Source organism: Podarcis vaucheri (assembly GCF_965113315.1).
Source record: "Podarcis vaucheri genome assembly, chromosome: 3".
Lineage (NCBI taxonomy): Eukaryota > Metazoa > Chordata > Lepidosauria > Squamata > Lacertidae > Podarcis > Podarcis vaucheri.
The window spans coordinates 7,173,377-7,196,517 of NC_138761.1; the positions used below are offsets into that span (position 1 = coordinate 7,173,377).

Below are 23,141 nucleotides of genomic sequence, written 5' to 3' on the forward strand. Positions count from 1 at the left end.
AAAGCCTACTGTAACAGCAAGTCAGTATTATTATGTATTATTATGTCCCATAATACCGATGGGGAGATCGAGGCTGAGAGTGAAAGCGTGGTTAACCTGAGGCCAGCTGCTGACCTCATGGTGGAGTTTTACAGATTTGGATTGTCAGGCATGGGAAGTCCTGATTTGACTGATGCTCCGGTCAACATCATCAATGTTACATAGAATGGTTGATTTGGGGGGCATCTTACCGGTCACTACGGGCTTGCCATCCGGAAGGTTGTCATTCGAATCCCCACGAAGGGTTGAGTTCCCCTTGCTCGGTCCCAGCTCCTGCCCACCTAGCAGTTTGGAAGCATGTCAAAGTGCAAGTAGATAAATAGGTACTGCTGCAGCAGGAAGGTAACCAGCGTTTCCGTGTGCTACTCTGGTTTTGCCAGAAGCAGCTTAGTCATGCTGGCCACATGACCTGGAAAAACTGTCTGCAGACAGACAAGGGCTCCCTCAGCCAGTAAAGTGAGCTGAACACCCAACCCCAGACTTTTTCACGACTGGACTTAACTGTCAGGGGTCCTTTACCTTTACCTTTTTGTTTATATATATATATATTTACTGCATATTTATCTCTTTTGCAAAAAGAACTCAATGTAAATCACTTATCCCTGCAGCAGGTTCCGTTGCTGCCACAGGAGACCCCTGTAATTTCTCCATTGACACAGTTTGTAGCTGCTGGGAATTGGCAAGTTCCTCCTAAAAGTTCACAGCCAAGTTGCCTTGTGTAAAAAAGATGGGAAATAAATTTGTTTGAAGGGGGTAAAATGGTTGCCAACTACTTTTTTGCCAAACTAGAACCCTGCGTATTTAATGGGATGACCAACTTTTAAAGGCTTCTGCTGCCTCGCAACCTGCTAACTACTATTTCATTGGCCAACATTAGCAAGGGTCAGATTGGTCCTCCTTCTCTGCAAAGCGTGTTTTCATTAAAGGAGAGCAAGTGTTGTGGATGGGGCCGAGCAAAGGGCCCCATAGTTGCCAGGCAGGATAGATTGAAGGGGCTTGGATCAGATTGGTGGTTGGTGTTACTGGGGTAAATTTGATGTTGCCAATTTAGGGGTGGGAACAGAGGTTATTTAAACAAGGCTCACAGCATGTTCCTTTCTCTTTCGCTGTGGGCACCAGATCACCCACCCGCCCTGCCTTGATTGGGCTTGTGCTTTGACTTTGCTATGCCTGTCATGGAGTCATCCGCATTGGTGCGGGGGCCTGGTAGGTATTTTTCCTTTTGGCTGATTAGTGTGTGCTATTTGGTTTTTGCCTACTGCGTAGCAAATCGTCACAACTTGTAAGGTTGGCGGTTGGGCATTGGTTTAAATTAGTTGGTGGAGGGGTATGGATTGGCTGTGCCTGCCCCTCCAATGCTGCTGCTGCATGGGAATGCCGTTAAAGGAATTCAGGGGCTTACCATCCTCTCGTCCAAACCCCTGGAATCGGGTGCGGGGCGCGTAAGCTCCTGGGAGCATGCGGGGAGAAGCTGAGGGTCTGTGTCACAGCTCCAGTTATCCCTGATCTTGTTCCTCCACACTGGCTCTCGCTGGAATCTGGGAGTCAGTGCTGTCCCCCAAGGCGGGGACGGGGACAGCTAGTCATAACCAATGCCTAAGCAACCACTCACAATTTGTATTTTAATAAAGTTGTGGCCAAAATTATGCCAAAAACCTTAAGCAAAAAATTATGTGTGATGTGTGAGTTATTGGGGTAGGGGTGTTTTGGGGACCTCAGCACGCAAACACTCCAGCTGATTTCTGAACCTTGTAAGGGGGCTGACACTCAGCTGCACCAGCCAGTTGGGTGGGGTATGAATAATAAAATTGTGTTTATTATTATTACTGCTCCTGGGATCTTTTCAGCACAGCTGAAACCTAAATTTTACAGGTTGCTAATGGAAGGGGAGAAAAAATAGCAGATAATGCACCCACAGTCCCACATAACAGGTGACTGAGTCAGCCTTCATTCCATTCTACTGAAGCTTCCCCTTTGCTTTTAACATCTGCTAATCAGAATTACAGCTGTTCTGAGCTTCAGAAATACCTTGCCATTTGTGCCCTCTCTGAGAATGGTATTTTCTGCAATCTCCCCAGTAGTGTTGCCAATGTGTCTGCAAGCAGGTATTTCTTGCAGCTGTCAGCATCTGAACCATCCAGGCCATTTTTTCTTAACCCACCCTAGGCAATTTATTCATCTTACAGACCATCCCAAGATTTATCTGCAGAACAATCTTTCTCATCCTGTTCTCTTTCCATATCAATTAACAGATTTCCCTTCATCTCACAAAAAGCTGCTCCCAACTTCATGGCACCTGGATAGAAAGGAAGTGGAATTTTGGGTAACAGCTTGGCCATAGTGCAGTTTGATGCAACCTCTTTTGGTTGGACTGTTCAGTTCAACTGCAGTTTCCATACCTACCAAGAAAGAAACGTTTCAGTTTGCTTTCCTCCTCCTCTGCACCTTTTTGGATGCTTTTGTACAGTCTTAATAAAGTAGCAGTTAGACTATGGACTGTCCTCTTTCTTCTGTTATGGATTGCCAGAAGATTGCTAGCGTGCTCCTCTCAGGAGGGAGGGGTCGCTTATCAATGGTTTTTCTCGACTGAGAGGGATTCCAGCCAGAGAGTGACCTCCAGAGAAATGCCCCGGGTGCCTGGGATGCTGGCACTGCTCCCGGGCTGGCGTTTTTCCAATAACCTTCTGGCGGTTCCTTCATTGGAAGAGTCCAGGTTACAGCAAAGCAGACAGAGGGCCTTTTAGGTAGTGGTGACTAAGGAACTAAGGGCAACGGCACCAGCGTGGTATTAGTCTAAGACCTGGGAGAGATGGGCTCATGGGAGAAAAAGATGGATATTGCCTTGAGTTCCTTGGGGAAAGTTGGGAGAGAAATGTCTAAACAAACAAATTGAAAGTGGCATGGATCTGTGATACCTGGGATTGAAGCTGAGACCTTCTGCATTTCCAGCAGCTACTCCCTCCCTGTGCCCTCTTACCCGCAACAACATGGAAGAAGATGAAGACCAGAGCAAAGCTCAGGTAAAGGAACCTCATGGCTTCAGTTTCTTCTGAGATCTCTGCCAAAGGGAAGGCACTCTAAGGCAGAAGGAAGAGGAGTTTGGATGGAACAAGGAGGTTCTCCTTATTTATAGTGTTGTTGTTCCAAAAAGATGCTGAAACATACATTTGAGCATCTGAGTGGGAAATGCTGCAAGCAGGTATTTCCTGCAGCTGTCAGCATCTGAACCGTCCAGGCCATTTTTTCTTAACTCATCCTAGGCAATTGATTCATCTTGCAGACCATCCCAAGATTTATCTGCAGAACAATCTTTCTCATCCTGTTCTCTTTCCGTATCAGTTAACAGATTTCCCGTCATCTCCCAACTTCATGGCTCCTGGATAGAAAGGAAATGGCATTTCGGGTAACAGCTTGGCCATAGTGCAGGTTGATGCAACCTCTTTGGGTTGGACTGTTCAGTTCGACTGCAGTTGCCATACCTACCAAGAAAGAAACGTTTCAGTGTGCTTTTCTCCTGGTCTTCACATTTTTAGATGCATTTTGCTTAACATGCTTGTTATTGTGATACATATAGTTTTATGTCCATTGCCCCCATTAGATGCTCCCCACCCACAACAAGCATAAATTTTTACTTTATCCCATCATTCATAAGTTATAAACACAAACAAGAACAACAACCAGAAGATGAGAGGAGAAACCTGTTGGTAGAATTTAAACATTGTTTAAATTCTTTATATCAGTTGTACTCTGCTTTTCAGTCAAAAGGCCCCCAGAGTTGCTTACATACAATTTAAAAAACAAAACCAAACATGGCACACAAGCAGAAATGGACAGGAAAGGAAGATGAAAAACGAAAACCAGATCTCCTTACCAATTTCTAGACAATAAGCATTTTGCTTAGCATGCTTGTTTTTGTGTTGCATGTAGTTTTATGTACATTTTATGACCCCATTCTCCCCCAAGCAACCACATAAATTAATGACTTGATCCTATCTTTCCAAAAATATAAACAAGAAGAACAACAAATCTATAAAAAACACCCAGCACCCCAAAAATGTGTGAAGAAACCTGTTAGTAGAAACATTTTTAAAATTGTTTTGATTAATTGTACTCTGTTTTTCAGCCAAAAGGCTCCCAGAGTGGCTTATGTACAATTTAAAAACCAAAAAACTAAAAAAACCAAACATGGCACACAAGCGGAAAAGGACAGGAAGGGAAGAGGAAAACAAAAAACAGAACTCCCTGCCAATTTCTAGACAATCATGGTCAGCTGACCCAGTTCAGGACCAGGAGCTGCCTGATTCCGCTTGGCCTCCAGCAAAAGCAGAAGCCTTGAGCCCTGCTTCCTATCTCTCCCTAAGAGACAGTCTGGTGGAGAGGTCCATTAGGAGCTCCATCTTTCCTGCATTGCTTCCATCAAAGGATCATCTAGGATGGCTGCTGCAGAACAGCATGGCTCTTTTCTTCTGATGGGTGTGTGGAGCAGTGGGTTTTAGGGACTGGAAGATGTAGCAGGATTTCTCTCTCGCACTGGCTGTCTAGGGTTGTTGCAAATGGAGAGGCTGCAATACTCACCTAGAGGACAGGTTTAAGCACCTGGAGCAGTTTAACGATCTAGATCCTTGAGGATGCGTTGGACCAATAATTTGTCTCTGTACCAGGGAAGCCCAAAAACCAATGACCAGAAGGGAATAAGATTCAGGGTTGACCGTTTCAAGTTCTTGCACTTTGTAAGGCCTGAACTGTAGAAATGTGTGAGGTTGGTTTCTGAGCTCAAAAGCAGGCTATCTCTGCCCAACAGATACACTCAAATGTACCTGGCCACCTTTCACTTGCAGTAGATCACAAGGTGAGCAACAGATTCTGCCCCCTTTGCCATTTAACATCTATATCAGTGGTTCTCAAAGGAATGGTGGGTCAGGAAAGCATGGGTTGTGTGGCTGTGAGATTCAAGTACAAGGAAAGAAACATTTAGATATTTCAGTGTAGTATAGCATCAAAATCAGAAAAGAGAAAGGCTCCTTTGCGTTGATGAGATGAGAGCTTGTTTGTCACAAATTGCAGCTGCTGGGTGACCTTAGGCCAGTCACACTTCTGTGAAGTCTCTCAGCCCCACTCACCTCACAGAGTGTTTGTTGTGGGGGAGGAAGGGAAAGGAGATTGTTAGCCGATTTGAGACTCCTGAAGGGGAGTGAAAGGCGGGATATCAAATCCAAACTCCTCCTCCTCCTCCTCCTCCTCTTCTTCTTCTTCTTCTTCTTCTTCTTCTTCTTCTTCTTCTTCATATAAGTGAGATTACCTAGCAAAAGCAAGCTCAGGCCTCTCATTGAGTTTCTATACATACTTAAGGTCCATATGGTAAAGGCTCATTAATAATTCTATGTTGGACCTGATTCAGGTTCTTATGCAGCTGCATTGTTTTATATTTTGGGGGGTTCCATGATCATATTATAAAGTAGTTGTGTTCTGTTATAAATTAAGAGGAGGGAGAAAGGTTGTTTTCTGCTGCTCCAGACAAGCGGACACGGAGCAATGGATCCAAACTACAAGAAAGAAGATTCCACCTAAACATTAGGAAGAACTTCCTGACAGTAAGAGCTGTTCGGCAGTGGAATTTGCTGCCAAGGAGTGTGGTGGAGTCTCCTTCTTTGGAGGTCTTTAAGCAGAGGCTTGACAACCATATGTCAGGAGTGCTCTGATGGTGTTTCCTGCTTGGCAGGGGGTTGGACTCGATGGCCCTTGTGGTCTCTTCCAACTCTATGATTCTATGATTCTACGATTCTAAGCGCTGCGAGGAGTTGTTTGTTTGTGCAGAGCACTCTTTAGTGAAACAGCAGTGTTGAGATGATGGGAAATCTCCAGCAGAGGCATTGAAACCTAGGACAATGCATCACAGGCTGAGACTGAGACTGAGGAGCCCAAAGCGGTCAAGGGTTCGGAAGCTGAACGCCTGCAGTTGTTTGAAGAGGGCGATTGTGACGATGATGACACTAAGGATCTTGATGTTATAATGGTGAAAAGGTGGAATGTGTTCAGCTTGGAACCACAGTGGCACCTCGGGTTACAAACACCTCAGGTTACAAACGCTTCGGGTGACAGACTCTGCTAACCAGGAAATAGTACCTTGGGTTAAGAACTTTACCTCCGGATGAGAACGGAAATCTCATGGCGGTGGCAGCAGGAAGCCCCATTAGCTAAATTGGTACCTCAGGTTAAGAACGGTTTCAGGTTAAGAACGGACCTCCGGAACAAATTAAGTATATAACCAGAGGTACCACTGTATCTCGAATGGCCTAGTAGCCGAACAAATTGGCTCCTGAAAACTGCAAACCTGGAACAATAATAATTTCCAATGTATTTCTGATCAATAAAATAAATTCAATGTGGCATGAGCAAATTTTTATTCTGTTCAGCTTGGAAAAGAGGAGACTGAGAGGAGATGTGATAGCTCATTTTCTCCTGCTCTGGAGCGTAGGACTCAAAGCAATTGATTCAAGTTACAAGGAAGGAGATTCCAACTAAACATATGGAAAAAACTATTTGACATTAAGAGCTGTTCAACTGTGGAACAATCTCCCTCAGCAGCCTGTGGACTTGGAGGTTTTTATTTTTATGTATAATATTTACTGGCATTTTTATTTTTAAAAAACCCCACCATACAGTTTTTACATTTCTTATCATCACCTATATTTTGACTCTCTCAAGTCATTGAGCTCCCTCCATCCCTCCAACCTGACTTTCTAACTTCAGTTTGTAGTTTCACCCGCATTTCTCATTCCCCCTATCTACAGCAGTACCTCAGGCTACATATGCTTCAGGTTACATACGCTTCAGGTTACAGACTCCGCTAACCCAGAAATAGTACCTCGGGTTAAGAACTTTGCTTCAGGATGAGAACAGAAATCATGCTCTGGCAGCACGGTGGCAGCGGGAGGCCCCATTAGCTAAAGTGGTGCGTCAAGTAAAGAACAGTTTCAGGTTAAGTACGGACCTCTGGAACGAATTAAGTACTTAATCCAAGGTACCACTGTACCTTTCTTTTTATTTTCATAACCCTTATAATTGTAAATATTCTTCTCCTTTTGACTAGCAAACCTTTAAATCAGTCCTGTTAGTGTTGTTAAATGTTTACAATGTTCTTTCAAATACATAATAAAATTGCTCCAGTCTTTTTCAAACTGTTGGTCTCGCTGGTCTCGAACCTTTCCTGACAATTGACTTGGAGGTTTTTAAGCAGAGGTTGGATGTCTACCTATCATGGATGCTTTGGCGGAGATTCCTGCATTGCAGGGCTTGGTGTGGATGACTTGGGGTCCCTTCCAACTCTGCAATTCTATCATTCTATGATTCTAAGAAGACTTGTTCCCAGCATCTAACTGAATAATGTGATCTGTGATTCAATACGTGTGAAAACAGTAGTGATGCCCTTCAGCTGAGGGACCTGATCCTGTTGTTGAGGAGCAGGGGAAGCAGTGTCATTTTTCTGGGAAGGAGCAGATGAAGTTCCTTCCTCCACCAGGAATAGCTCTTGCTGGGAAGGAGGAATTGTGGTGTGTTTCTGCTGAAGGACTTGTTATTGCTGGGATACAGTAGATGACGTGCCTTTCCACACAGGGACTTGTTGACTTGAAAAAGGTTATCCTGCAGGTAAATCTTGGGATGGTGTCCAAGACAAATAAATTGCCTAGGATGAGTTAAGAGAAAAGGAGCCTGGAGGTTTCAGATGTTGACAGTTGCAGGAAATACCTGTTTGCAGCATTTCCCACTCAGGAGTGCAAAAGTGTGTTTCAGCATCTTTTTGGCACGTCAAAGAGAACTTCCTTGCTTCATCCAACTTCCTTCTGCCTTAGAGTGCTTTCCCTTTGGCAAAGATCTCAGGGGAAACTGCAGCCATGAGGTTCCTTTTCCTGAGCTTTGCTCTGGTCTGCATCCTCTTCCACATTGTTGCAGGTAAGAGGGAAGCTCAAACTCAGGGGGTGGGGGGCTGTAGTGCATGCAGAAGGTCTCAGGTTCAATCCCTCTGCCAGAAATCTGGGAAACTGCTTTGTAGCTCAGACTAATCCATCTATTTTGGTTTCTCTCACTTCAGCATTGAGATCTGTTCACCACATTTTTGCACCAGTTTGTAATTTTGTGGGTGGGAAACCCTTGTGAATATCAGGGGAGGACACAAATGGGAAATTATTTCTGAGGTTTAGAACAGCTGTAATTCTGACTGACAGGTTTTGAAACCTTCGGAAAAAATGGAATGAAGGCTGACATAGAGGCCACCTATCTGGGTCTTTGAGTACTTTATCTGCTAATTTTTCTCCCCTTCCATTAAAGGTAAAGGTGAGGTCCAGTCATGGATGACTCTGGGGTTGCGACGCTCATCTCGCTTTACTGGCCAAGGGAGCCGGTGTACAGCTTCCGGGTCATGTTGGCAGCATGACTAAGCCGCTTCTGGCAAACCAGAGCAGTGCACAGAAACACCATTCACCACATTTTTCGCACTATAGGACGCACCGGACCATAGTAGGGGGAGAACAGGAAAAAAATAATTCTCCCTCTCTCTGCTTAGTGCCCCTTCAGCAAAACTGCAGGAGAAACAGTGCCCCTTCCATTTCTCCTTCCGCTTCGCTGCATAGCTCTCCCTCTCTGCTGAAGCCAGAAGACTCTTGCTCTCCCGGCTTCAGCAAAAGGAACCCGAAGCCTTTGGAGCACGTCACAAGGTCCCGCTGCACCCCAAAGGCTTCGGGGATAGCCACCTGCTGGGCTTGCATGTCCTCTTCCTTTTTTGCTCCATTGTTCCATTACATCATAATGATAAAAATAATAACGATAATAATTTCGTTATTTGGGCCCCACTCACCTTACTGGGTTGCCACAGCCACTCTGGGTGGCTTCCAGCATATACAGAAACATATTGAAGCAGCAACACCTCTTAACTGCTGCCAGAACCCTCTTCCAAAATCCGGGGAAGAAATGAGAACAACAACCATGAGGGAATGAATAACTAAAATCTGGGCCGTACATGGTGAGAATAAGAGAGGGCAGACAACAAGGAAATGCCTTTGCCAAGAAATGAAGTCTTTTTAGAAGTTACTGAAGTACGAAGGCATAGGAGAGTATAAAGCTATTCTTGTTACTCAGAACCTTTCGATATTATTATTTGTGTTTGGAATTTGTATGGAAATGTGGTCCTAGTGTTTAATTCTAGATATCTTTTTCTACTTGTATTTTATTTTGATTGGCATCTGTGATTATACATTGTCTTGTTATTGTCAGGCTGTTGCCAGCAACCCCCAGCCGGTTGCCGGGAACGTACAAACACAAGGAAATGTTTCTTACCGTCCTTTTATAATTCAGTCATTACAGAGAGAGGCTATAGAAGCCAGCCTCTTGGATAATGCCGTTCTCCCGAGTAAATCTCCACCCTCTACCCCCGTTTCTCCCACGTCCTCATTCATCACTTCTACAGGTGCTGCTACCTGCCCTCTGTCTTTGATCTCTTTGCTCTCAGACTTTCAAGGCTCAACAGGTTCTGAGAGAGGGGGGGGGGGGTCAGGAATGCTTTCTAAAAACACTATGTCCATCAGCTGTTGCCCCCCCCAGTGCTTCCTCCTCCTCCTCATCTCCCATCATTTCCCAATCCCCCCCCCATCTGCCTCTGAGCTGTGACCTCCCTCAAGCCTCCGGAGTTGTTGAACTTTTATTATGCTGATCAATAAATTGATCAGCAGGCTGGGTCAGGCCCCTGAAACGGACTTTGGACATGCCTGGGTTATACTCATTGGGTTTTAGGTGCCAAATATGGTGGCCATTTTCTCACAAAGACGCTTGTCTGGCTAGTTCAACAATGAAATCCTCCATTATATGTTTACCCTTGTTGAATCCAGGATTTAGATGGGACTTGGACATCATGCACACTAACCCCTCCAAACTCACAACAATATATCTGTATCTGAAGAAGTGTGCATGCACACAAAAGCTTATACCCAGAACAAACTTAGATGGTCTCTAAGGTGATATTTCAACTGTGTCAGACCAACACGGCTACCTGCCTGAACAATATAAATGACCACGATGGAACCTGGAGTGTGCCTCAGTCTGTAGCCTGAACATTGATACTTTCGCAAAAGTCATTTATTCATATTCAGTTTTATTATGATACACTTTTCTTCTTCACTATTTTGGCAGCCAGATAGGATACGTAGCTCTGTTATATCCAGTCACAGTAGTTCAGAATTGTCTACACAGAGAGGCAGCAGATCTCCAGAGTCTCTGGCGGGGGGAAACCCAGCACTTTGCAGAAACACCTGCAGTTTGAACCTGATACTCCCCCATCCCCACGCCCGAGCTTGAGCTGTCCTCTTACCTGCAACAACGTGGAAGAGGATGAAGACTAGAGCAAAGCTCAGGTAGAGGAACCTCATGGCTGGAGTTGTCTCTCAGATCTTTGCCCAAGGGAAGATGCTCTAAGGCAGAAGGAAGTCGAGTTTGGATGGAACAAGGAGGTTCTCTTTACTTATAGTGTTCCTCTGCCAAAGAGATGTTGAAAAAAAAACATTTGCTCATCTGGGTGGGGAAAGCTGCAAACAGTTTTTTCCAGTAACTCAGCATCTGAACCCTCCAGGCCCTTTTCTCTTAACTCATCCTAAGCTATTCCATAACGAGAGAAGAGTTCTGTCTTTTGCCAACGTGATCTCTTCCTGCTGCTTCCTCCTTCTCCTCCTCTCCCATTATTTCCCAACTCCCCCCCCGCCTCTGAGTTGTGACCTCCCTCAAGACTCTGTTGTAAATCTAAACTGTCTTCCACTTCCTCCTCCCTGGAAGGGTCAAGTTGGGGTGGCGATCTCCACCATTTCTCCTCTGCCCAGTTCCTGACAATTATGAATTAATGTGTATGAATGAAAGTTGAAAAGAATGAAAGACCCAGATGATGATTGACCCTGGGATCTTGATCACTAGGCAGCAATAGCCCTTCCTGGTTCTTCAGTTCCTCCACCCACTCCCTGGAACCTCTCCGAGTCCCTTCTCTCATTCACAGAAATTCCCACCCCTCAAAAAAACCCTCTGAGTCCTACTCAGAGTAGACCCATGGAAAGAAATAAACCTAATGCAGCCATGCCCATTAACTTCAATAGCACTAAATGCCACCCTCAATTATTTGTGGTCACCCACAAGGCAATGGCTCCTTAAAAATCAGCTTCAATTCAGTCATGGCTCCGGTCTGGGTTGAGTTCAGCCTCTCCTGCCCATGTTCCCATAACCTGTGTGCATGAAAAGCACTGGCTGCAATTATCTGCTCCTGGGACTACTTGATGAGGACTTCAGTCAAGAGGGATCTTGAGCAGATAAGATGTTCTTTCATCAGAGTTGGGTCATATTTAGCAGTAGACACTTTTAAAAAAGAAAACAAAAAAAATACACATTCAATTTCAACATTGTGAAATTATTTTGTGTTTATTCATCTGAGCATTCATCTGAGCATTTATTTCATTGTCTGCTTTCACACATGTGCAGATCTGCTCCACTTCCACAAGCAAAGATTGAGAAGATCTGGCATAGCCATTGGATGTCTACAACCATGGAGGTGGGCTGCTCATGGGTATCCCTCAAGAGCACAGCACTGTGTATCGACGCCACAGTAACTCGGAAGATTCCGACCAGACGGGCAGGGTTTGCTGAGATCCTCTTGGCAGAACCCTCCCAGGCTATCGCACTCGGGCATTGTTGGTGGTTTATCTGCATCAAAGAAACAAGAGAACTATTGTTGATGGCCCCAAAGTCAGATTCCTCACATTCAGATGATGCAAGAGGATCATAGAATTGTAGAGTTTGAAGGGCTCAAAATAACATCTAGTCCTACCCCAAACCCTCCAAGTGTCCCTATTTTTCAGGGATATCCCTGATTTAGAGAAACCGTCCTGGTTTCTGATTTGATCCCAGAATATCCCACTTTTCCTTAGGTAAAGGGTAAAGGGACCCATGACCATTAGATCCAGTCGCGGACGACTCTAGGGTTGCAGTACTCATCTCGCTTTACTGGCCGAGGGAGATGGTGTACAGCTTCTGGGTTATGTGGCCAGCATGACTAAGCCATTTCTGGCAAACCAGAGCTGTGCACTGAAACGCCGTTTACCTTCCTGCCAGAGCGGTACCTATTTATCTACAGGAGCAGGGACTGAGCAATGGGAGCTCACTCCGTCGCAGGGATTCAAAATACAAACCTTCCAATCGGCAAGCCCTAGGCTCTGTGGTTTAACCCACAGCACCACCAGTGTCCCCCACTTTTCCTTGGAGAAATGTTGGAGGGTATGGAGTTATCTAGCATCAGAGCCATCTGAAGATTTTATAATATTTAATGTTTTATTATGTTGTTATATATATTTTGGAAGCTGCCGAGAGTGCTGGGCAACCCAATAAGATGTGTGGGGTATACATAGTTGAATTATCATGATGGAATGGGACGTCCCTATTTTCATTGGAGAAATGTTGGAGGGTATGCTACCCTGAAATGCAGGAATCTGTTGCAGACAGGGAAGAAGCCGTGCAGGCCTAGTCCGCTGAAAAGAATTCTGGCAGGCAATGTGCCCTTTTGGTTTCAGATTGTACATAAGTAAAGGTAAAGGTACCCCTGCCCGAACGGGCCAGTCTTGACAGACTCTGGGGTTTGTGCGCCCATCTCACTCAAGAGGCCGGGGGCCAGCGCTGTCCGGAGACACCTCCGGGTCACGTGGCCAGCGTGACAAAGCTGCATCTGGTGAGCCAGCGCAGCACACGGAACGCCGTTTACCTTCCGGCTGGTAAGCGGTACCTATTTATCTACTTGCACCCAGGGGTGCTTTCGAACTGCTAGGTTGGCAGGCGCTGGGACCGAGCAGCGGGAGCGCACCCCGCCGCGGGGATTCAACCTTTCGATCGGCAAGCCCTAGGCGCTGAGGCTTTTACCCACAGTGCCACCCGCATACATAAGTAGACCAGTTTAAAAAGCCCAGGACACCAATTTTCATGGCCCTCTAGTGGCTATGGTGGCTCATTTACCAGAATTAATGTATTTAGCATTAGCTCTGGAAGTGTGTACAGTGGAACCTCGGGTTGCGGATGTAAACCGTGACGAAGACACGTCCACAACCCACAGCGTTCGTAACCTGCAGGGCCGCGTCTGCGCACACGCTTTATGCGATTTGGCGCTTCTGCGCATATGTGAGCGGCAAAACCCGGAAGTAACCCTTTCCAGTACTTCTCGGTTTCCCATGGTCCCCAACCTGAAAACACGTAACCCGAAGCGTTTGTAACCCGAGGTACCACTGTACTCGATTCTGACGAAACAAAGCCTCATGCAGAAAAATACACATTAGAAGGCTCAGTTTGGTCACTTGATGCAGAACCTAGAAGTGCAACTTGAGAACTGAATCATACTTTGTACTACTAAGAATAGGGTTATTATGCCCTGAGACAATTATCAGCTATTCTGATTTATAAAGTGATTGATCACTGTTTCCTTTAGCACAAGCCCTGCTTCTGCTTCCTCCAGTGAAGATCTAGAGCGTAGATCAGGAAATCAGAATGAAAAAGCAGGATTAAAAATGAACAAACATTCCCCCTTGTTAGCAAGGCCAACTCACTGTGTTTCACTTACTCTTGCAGCAGTTTCCATTAAAGCCACAGTTGGCTGGAATATATCCATAGGGACATTTCAGAGTTAGTGGTACCTGGCAATATCCTCCCTGTTCTTTGCAGCTTGTAAGTTGCCCTGTCAAAAGAGAGGGACATAAATTGTCATGATTTGAGAAGACTTATTGTGCAAAAAAAAAGGACAGTAATTGGTTGACAATGTTTTGTTTTGAGCATTGAAAGAGCATTTTCAAGAATGAGACCCAGGCTAATGTAGTGGTTAATAATAATAATAATAAATTATTTATATCCCGCCCTCCCCAGCCAAAGCAGGGCTCAGGGCGGCTAACAACAATAAAACAGTACAAAAGTACAGCACAAAGAATACTCTAAAATCATTCATTATAAAATTAATTAATTCAAGCCACTGGCAACCATTGGGCCAGAGCTCCGCGAAGATTGCCGAGGGAGGGAGTCAGGCTGTGCCCTGGCCAAACGCCTGGTGGAACAGCTCTGTCTTGCAGGCCCTGCGGAAAGATGTCAGGTCCCGCAGGGCCCTAGTCTCTTGTGACAGAGCGTTCCACCAGATCGGAGCCACGGCTGAAAAAGCCCTGGCTCTAGTTGAGACCAGCCTAACTTCTCTGTGGCCTGGGACCTTCAAGATGTTTTTATTTGAAGACTGTAAGTTTCTCTGTGGGGCATACCAGGAGAGGCGGTCCCATAGGTACGAGGGTCCTAGGCCGTATAGGGCTTTAAAGGTTAAAACCAGCACCTTAAACCTGATCCTGTACTCCACCGGGAGCCAGTGCAGCTGGTATAGCACCGGGTGAATGTGATCTCGCAGCGAAGACCCCATAAGGAGTCTCGCTGCAGCATTCTGCCCCCGCTGGAGTTTCTGGGTCAGTCTCAAGGGCAGCCCCACATAGAGCGAGTTACAATAATCCAGTCTGGAGGTGACCGTCGTGTGGATCACAGTGGCTAGGTCAGGGCGAGAGAGGTAAGGAGCCAATTGCTTAGCTTGGCGGAGATGGAAAAATGCCGCCTTTGTTGTAGCTGGGTTCAAATCCTCACTCCCTGGGTGGCCTTGATCTACATCACAGGGTTTCTTCAAGGAAGAGACTGGGCCCACCAAACGAAGTTCTGCAGCGGCCATGCGCACAAACCTTAGTGACGTCACGTGTGCTGGGGCCCCTCCCCCGGACGTGGGGGGGGGTGCAAGGCAGCATGCCAAAACTGATTCTATATGATCTGTCCACAGGGGCATAGTCTCTCTGAAAGGGATATTTTCTGGAATCTCCTCTGTAGTATTTGTTATGTACTGAAGTTCTCACCCTGGGCCAGCAGGGGGATACTGTAGATAGTTATGCAAATGAAGGATCGAAAGTGACATTCAGTGATTGGATAGTTTTAGAAAGTTGCTACAGTTACATTGTTCTGGAGCTCTATATAAGCAGGCTGATTGAGCTCTTCAGTTCAGTTCTGTTCTGGCCTTTGAGTAAACAAGTGCTGTTTGAAGAATCGCTGTGTCGTCTGATATGTTTGCCCACAACTTAACAGTATTACTGATGGGAGCACATTCAGTCCCACTAGGATGTATGCCCTGCATTGATCTGGGTGAGTCAGGTGGCAGAGAAAACTCCAAACTCCAAACTCACAACAGTATATCTGTATCTGAAGAAGTGTGCATGCACACGAAAGCTTATACCCAGAACAAACTTAGTGGGTCTCTAAGGTGCTACTGGACAATTTTTTAGTTTTTGATTTGTTTATTTTGACTGCATCAGACCAACACGGCTACTTACCTGAACAATGTAAATGACCACGATGGAACCTGGAGTGCCGTCTCAGCATGTAGTCTGGACGTTGCTGCTTTCTCAAAAGTCATTTATTCAGATTCAGTTTTATTATGAAATGCTTTCCTTCTTCACCACCCCTATTTCGGCAGCCACACAGGATAGGAAGCTCACTTATACCCAGTCACACTAGTTCTGAATTGTGTACATTGAGAGGCAGCAGTTCTCCAGCTTTTCTGTCAGGGGGAAAACCCAGCACTTTGCGGAAACACCTGCAATTGAACCTGAGACCTTCTGCATTTGCAGCAGATGCTCCCCCACCTGAGCTTGAGCTGCTCTCTTACCTGCAACAACATGGAAGGGGATGAAGACCAGAGCAAAGCTCAGGTAAACGAACCTCATGGCTGCAGTTTCCTCTGTGATCTCTGCCAAAGGGAAGGCGCTCCAAGGCAGAAGGAAGTGGAGTTTGGATGGAACAAGGTGGTTCTCTTTACTTATAGTGTTGCCGTGCCAAAGAGCTGTTGAAACATACCTTTGGGGAAAGCTGCAAACAGGTATTTCCAGCAACTGTCAGCATCTGAACCCTCCAGGCCCTTGTCTCTTAACTCATCCTAGAGCATTTATTTATCTTTATATTTAATTAACCGCAGAACCAACTTTATCATATGTTCACAATCTGCCCTGCGCTCCAGGCCATGCTGTTTTATTCCCATAACAATTAACAGATTTTCTGTAATCTCATGATTACAACTTCACAGCACCTACGCAAATGGAAAGTGGAGTGTGAGTTAAGAGCTTTGCTGCAATGCAGTTTGACGCAAACTCTTGTACTTGGACTGTTCAGTTCGACTGCAATCACAATACCTACCAAGAAAGAAACTTTTCAGTGTGCTTTTCTCCTGATCTGCACATTTTTAGATGCATTTTGCTTAATATGCTTGTTTTGGTGATGCCCAAGGTTATATGTACACTTTATCCATTATGCTGTCTTTTAAGAAAAACAAAATAGTAATTTTATTTCGTCATCCATAAGAAGATTTCACCATCACTGAAATCTTGCCAAATCCGACCCTCAGTTCCAAGGCTCTGAATGGAAGGAAGCCCCTAACGCTCCACAATCATTGCCTGACAAAACATCTGGGAGACACCAAACTGTCAAAAGCTGCTCAATCAAGTCCTTATTCTGGTCATCCTTTCTTCCTAAGCAAAGAACATCCTCACAGCCTAACCCTTTCTTCATAGAAGAGGTTAGTGAAATATACTCGGAGTCAAGAGTGGATTTCATGCTCTTCAGCTCATATTGGTGAGGAGGAATCAAAGTTCCCCCAGAATGTCTGCTTTATATACATTATTTATACAATGGGCCCCACATGATTGGCTAATTCCGGGATTTACTTGTAGGCCAATCAGGTTGCGGATTCACTTCCACCTGGAGCTGGATTGGGTGGCTCCTGTGAACCAATCAGACTGCTGCATTCTGGATCCTATTGTTCTAGGACCAATCAGACTGCTGCATTTTGGATCCTATTCAACTCAGTACATAACAGTTAGTGTCATAACCAAATTGCTTTTCTTCTTATCATCTGCACTTATGCAATCAAGCAGACAAACCACATTTTTCTACATCTTAATGAATGGTCCTTGTTCACTTGTCTTGAGAAGCCTTGGTCCCAGAGGCTGTGCCCAAACAAACAATGTGATCTGTGATTAAAAACTTGTGAAAACAGGAGCTGCATTACCGTGAGGCAAGTCTGGGTGGCCATATGTCGGGGATTCTTTAGGTTCTTTTTTAAATTTTCATTTATTTATTTATACTTTCCAAGTGTATACATTTCACTAATTTTATACATTTCACTTATTTTATAATCCTTTTGACATTTTAAAACTAAAATTATTTTTAATATCTTCTGCATACCCAAATTAACCAAATTTGCTCATTTATTTCATCTTCTTTAAATATATACCCAGGGCTTTTTTCTGGGGGTACACAGGCGTATGCATACACTTAACCATTTTGTGAATCAAAGTTTGGCCTCATTGAGGGGCAGTATTTCAATATGAGCAGGAAAATAAAAGTACCCCTAAACATTTTTTTAAATAGAAAAAAGCACTCCTTATACTCTTATGAAACTGCAGGCTATTACAGTAATCCTGCCAAAGCTTTTATCTGTTTATAATTTATCTGTAAATATTCAGTAAACCATTTCCATTCATATATATATATATATAATGTTATCTTGATTTCTTATTCTTCCGGGATTCTTTAGTTGTAATTCCTGCTGTGAAGGGGGTTGGGCTAGGTGACCATTGAGATCCCTTCCATCTCTATAATTCTATGAGTCCAAAGTGAGTTGTCCAACTTAGGCAGCAGGCACCGGATACCATGACAGGCAATTGCAGGGAGAAAAGGAAGTCCTGGCTGTTTTCTGAGCAAATCTCAGCAAAATAACCAAGAGCTTCCATTCCTTGCAATGAGGTTTTTGCAGGATTTCCTAAGGAATTGTGTTTTGTGGCAGCTTACCTACCTCATGAGAGTCTAGTTTTCATCTCCATCATGGGCTTCCTAGGTGGTCTGGAGTACATCCCAAAAGAAGATGCATAAGAACAATTGTGTCTCAGAACTATAAAGTGGTTCCTCGGGTTACAAACACCTCGGATTACAAACACTTCAGGTTACAGACTCCGCTAACCTGGAAGTAGTGCCTTGGGTTAAGAATTTTGCCCCAGGATGAGAACAGAAATCATGTGCTGGTGGCAACAGTGGAAGGCCCCATTAGCTAACGTGGTACCTCAGGTTAAGAACGGTTTCAGGTTAAGAACGGACCTCCGGAACGAATTATGTTCGTAACCAGAGGTACCACTGTACACTGATGATTCCAGAGGTTTGCAAAATGAAACATGGCTATTTATTTTCACTCAAGCAAGATTGACATTTGGATATCATTTGGCAGAACCCATGCATAAAGGATACATAATAATAATAATAATAATAATAATAATAATAATAATAATAATAATTTATTATTTATACCCCGCCCATCTGGCTGGGCTTCCCCAGCCACTCTGGGCGGCTTCCAAAAGAATATTAAAATACTATAATACATCAAACATTAAAAGCTTCCCGAAACAGGGCTGCCTTCAGATGTCTTCTAAAAGCCTGGTAGTTGTTGTTCTCTTTGACATCTGGTGGGAGGGCGTTCCACAGGGCAGGAGCCACCACCGAGACGGCCCTCTGCCTGGTTCCCTGTAACTTGACTTCTCACAGTGAGGGAACCGTCAGAAGGCCCTCGGTGCTGGACCTCAGTGTCCGGGTAGAACGATGGGGGTGGAGACGCTCCTTCAGATATACTGGACCAAGGCCGTTTAGGGCTTTAAAGGTCAGCACCAACACTTTGAATTGTGCTCGGAAACGTACTGGGAGCCAATGTAGGTCGTTAAAGACCGGTGTTATGTGGTCTCTGCGGCCGCTCCCAGTCACCAGTCTAGCTGCCGCGTTCTGGATTAGTTGTAGTTTCCGGGTCACCTTCAAAGGTAGCCCCACGTAGAGCACATTGCAGTAATCCAAGCGGGAGATAACCAGAGCATGCACCACTCTGGCGAGGCAGTCTGCAGGCAGATAGGGTCTTAGCCTGCGTACCAGATGGAGCTGGTAAACACCTGCCCTGGATACAGATTTGACCTGTGCCTCCATGGACAGCTGTGAGTCCAAAATGACTCCCAGGCTGCACACCTGGTCCTTCAGGGGCACAGTTACCCCATTCAGGACCAGGGAATCCTCCACACCTGCCCGCCTCCTGTCCCCCAGAAATGGCAATATGGGCCATTCGACTGAAAAACTCTGATACGCAGAAAAGGGTTTGTCATTGGTTTTTCAGCTCTCCAGGGTATCTGATAGATGAGGGTTGCCCAGGTGCCTCTTTTCCCCAGCTTGGGCTGGCAGCAGCCATGGTTTGCAGAGCCCAAGCTGCTGAAGTCCAAGCCACCCAAACCCAAGCCCAAGCCAAAATAAACCCCCAAAAGCCAATAAACAAAAACACCTGGACATTTCCTTTAAAATATAAATTATCCCCCAGGGGTGGTCATGTTGCCCCCCCCCCAAGAGGACATGTGGCAACCCTATGTTGTATGTGTCAGGAAAAAGCAGCAATGCAAAAGCCAACTGCAGGTGGCTGGAATGCAAAACAGGATGTTGTGGTCTGGAACTGTACTAGTGGAGAAAGGGGGCAGTCCATTCTCCGTACTGAGCACCGGATGTTAGCTCAGAGTGTCATCTGACCTGTGCTGGAAGTACAGGGGAGGAACAGTGACTCTACTGCCGGAGTCTGGAGAGTACAAACATGGTTTCTCTGTACTGCTGAATGACAGGAATAAAGACATGTAAAAAGGACTCCTGTCTGTCTTTCTTCCCCTCCCTGGGGAGTGCAGGGAGGGAGAGAAGGAGGAGGGTGTGTTCTCCTCACGTTTGAGGAGGATCGCCGATTTACGACCTTGCCTGCTGGGAGACGCAGATGGGAAGGTCAACAAGGATCCCAGCCGAATGCCTGGGAGTGAGGCCAGTTACCTCTGACTGAGGCTAGAGAATCCTGACAGTATGAACATTAGGAACACCCTATACTGGCATTGTAGCTATCCAGAGAATAGAAGTGAAGAACCATCAGGCTTCAGGAAATCTGAATCCTCTCCCTCATGGCAGGCTGCAAGTAATGGAAAGACAAGACACTCTTACCAAGGTCTTTTATTCAATATAGATATAGAAATGCCATCTCCTTGATAATGGCGTTGCTCCGAGTAATCTCCTCCCCCCCCTTCCCTTCTCAGTCGTCCACAGCCTCAGCTCCCTCACGGTGTCTGCTTGGGGACAATTGCCTCTGGGTTCTCTGCTCTCCTACTTTCATTGCTGTGTGTTCTGGGAGAATGGGAGATCTGGAATGCTCTCCAGTGATAACAGGTCAGCCAGCTGTTCCTGCTCTGCTTCTCCCATTATTTCCTAGCTTTGCCCCTCTTCTATCTCTGAGCTGGGACCCTCTGCAAAACCACCACTGTAAATCTATGATGTCCTCCTCTTCTTGGGAAGGTTCAGGAGAAGGTTGGATGTGGTTTCCACCATTCCTCCTCAGTCAAGTACCTGACCAGAACCATAGCTCATGCACTGTCTAGAAGGTTTCTCGTATCCAGATTGCTGTCTGCAAGACATTTTGGTGCCTAAGGCGAACCACAAAATGGCACCTGCCTCCCAGGGCTGTGTTTCACTTCACCGGAGCTCAGCTCTGGCACCTCTCAGGTGGGTGCCATTTCCACCTATTAGAACATGTCTGATATTGTTCTAATAGAGGGGGAATAACACTAAACAGGTTAGTGTGGATGCAGACCCAGCTGACATAGTGTACTTCGACTTTCAAGAAGCTTTCGTCAAACCACCTCACCAAGGACTCCGGAGTGGGAAGGATAAACACCCAATGCCTAAGCCAAGGTGTCCCTACATCTGAAAGTTTAATAAAGTTGTGGCCAATTTTAATCCCATAACAGCTTGTCATGATCAAAATAAAAAAATTCCTTCCAGTAGCACCTTAAAGACCAACTAAGTTAGTTCTTGGTATGAGCTTACGTGTGCATGCACACTTCTTCAGATAGCTACAGATAGGTAACACGGCTACCTATCTGTAGCTTGTCATGAGTCATTATTCCTCCCGGGGGTCGCAGGGGGTTGTAGGGTCTCCATCTGGCCATCTACTTTAGCACTAGCAAAGCCCAGCTTCTGCTTCCTTCAGTGAAAATTCAGAGAGTAGATCAGGAAATCAGGATTAAAAATAAACAGACACATGAGTCAGACCAACTCAATGGACACCACTTACTCCTACTGCAGGTTCCTTTTTTTTTAAAAAAAAAGAATAATACTTTATTTAGAATTCAACAATAACAAAGTAAAAAACCGCAGTAGTTACTACATCAGTTCATTACAATTGACCAATTTTAACAATAAATAAATAGAAGTTGAAAAATGACAAAATATCAATTTTAACTTACTCAAGTTTTCATGTTTAACTTTTATCTCTTTATCTCTTTCTTAGCAGGTCATAGAGGAAAAGACCAAGGAAAGAGGTACCAAAAAAGAAAGTAAGAAGAAGAAGAAGAAGGGGGGGGGGAGGAAAAGAAAGAAAACAAAACAAAATAAACACATTTGACTTCCGATTAGACTCATTGTATTATTATTTCTACTATTTTTTCACACACGGTTCCAAATTATTGTATTTCTTTCTTTGTTTTCCTCAGATATCAAAAGACATATTTGTTGTTTTACAAGTATCATTCTATTTCTGCCAGGAGATATTTATTATTATAATACTTTTCCAGGTATGCTTTGAGGAATTTCCCATTCTTTCTGTATTTTCTGTTTTTGGTAACCTCTAGCTCTCCCTGTCATCATGGCCATCTGGAAATATTCTATCATTTGGACTTACCACTTTTTGTCACTTTTCCAATTTTTTTTGCAGTTAAGATCCTGGCTGCTACTGTTGTATACATAAAAAGTGCTCTAATTTCTTTTTTGATTTCTGGTGACATTATTACCAGGAGAAAGGTTTCAGGTTTTGTCTTAAATGAAAACTTAAATGGGTTTTTTAATTCGTTGTAGATGTTATTCCAGAATTCTTTAATGGCTGTGCATTTCCACCACATGTGCATATATGACCCTATATCATCTTTACACCTCCAGGAAGTTGGTGATCTGTTTTTATACATCTTTGCGAGTTTTGCTGGAGTGTGGTTGCCATCTGTATTGCATTTTCATAATATTTTCTCTCAGATTATAGCATGCCGTAAATTTACTATCCTCCCTCCACAATTTCTCCCATTGATCCATTTAGATGTTATATCCTAGGTCTTGCGTCCATTTCACCATTGAACATTTCACCAATTCTTCTTTCTCCTCCCACTCTAATAGGAGGTTATAAATTCTTGAGATGTATTTTCCTTTATATTGTATTAATTCTTTATCAAATCTAGATGTTTCCTTTGTAAGACCTTCCTTTTTATCTAAGTTCAATCTTTCAATTATCTGAAAATATTGTGGCCAGTCTGTCAGGTGTCTTCTGATTTCTTCAAATTCTTTTAATTTGACGTTATCGTTAATTTCTTCTATTAATACTCTATATGTGGCCCAGTCTCCTTGCATATTTTTCTTTTTAACAGGCAGGGCTTCTGTTGGTGAAGTTCATAGGGGAATTTTTGGTTCTAATATTCCTTTATATTTTATCCAGATCTTGTATAACGATTTCCTTATAATATGATTTAAAAATCCCCTATGGACGCTCAGCTTTTCATAAATGACGCTTGCCACCAGTATCGGTTGTCAAACCATCCAGGTTTAGCACGTCTGTGTCTCTTAGAGTAATCAAGTCTTTTATCCATACCAATCCAGCAGCAGCATGGTACAGTTCTAATTCTGGTAGGGCAAAACCTCCCCTCTCCCTTTGATCTATAAGTATTTGATGTCTGATTCTTGGTTTTCTTCCATTCCCTATAAATCTGGCTATGTCTTTCCTCCAACTTTTAAAGCATTTCATTCCTCCCAATATTGGAATGGTTTGGGACAGGAAAATTATTTTTGGTAGAATGTTCATTTTGACTACTGAGATCCTGCCCCATAGGGAGAGGTGAAGTTTAATTCCAAATTTCCATTTTTTTAATCTCATTCCAAGTTTTTGTGTAATT

General features: G+C 44.5%; 1 protein-coding gene across 1 annotated transcript in view; it reads right to left on the reverse strand.

Annotated features, from left to right (window-relative positions):
* Positions 1–23,141, reverse strand: part of LOC309529566 (uncharacterized protein) — a 123,630-nt gene that overhangs the window by 75,751 nt on the left and 24,738 nt on the right. Inside the window, exon 2 of the mRNA XM_082217924.1 lies at positions 231–320. Coding sequence (XP_082074050.1) covers positions 231–320 — 90 coding nt within the window. The remainder of the gene's footprint in view (positions 1–230; positions 321–23,141) is intronic.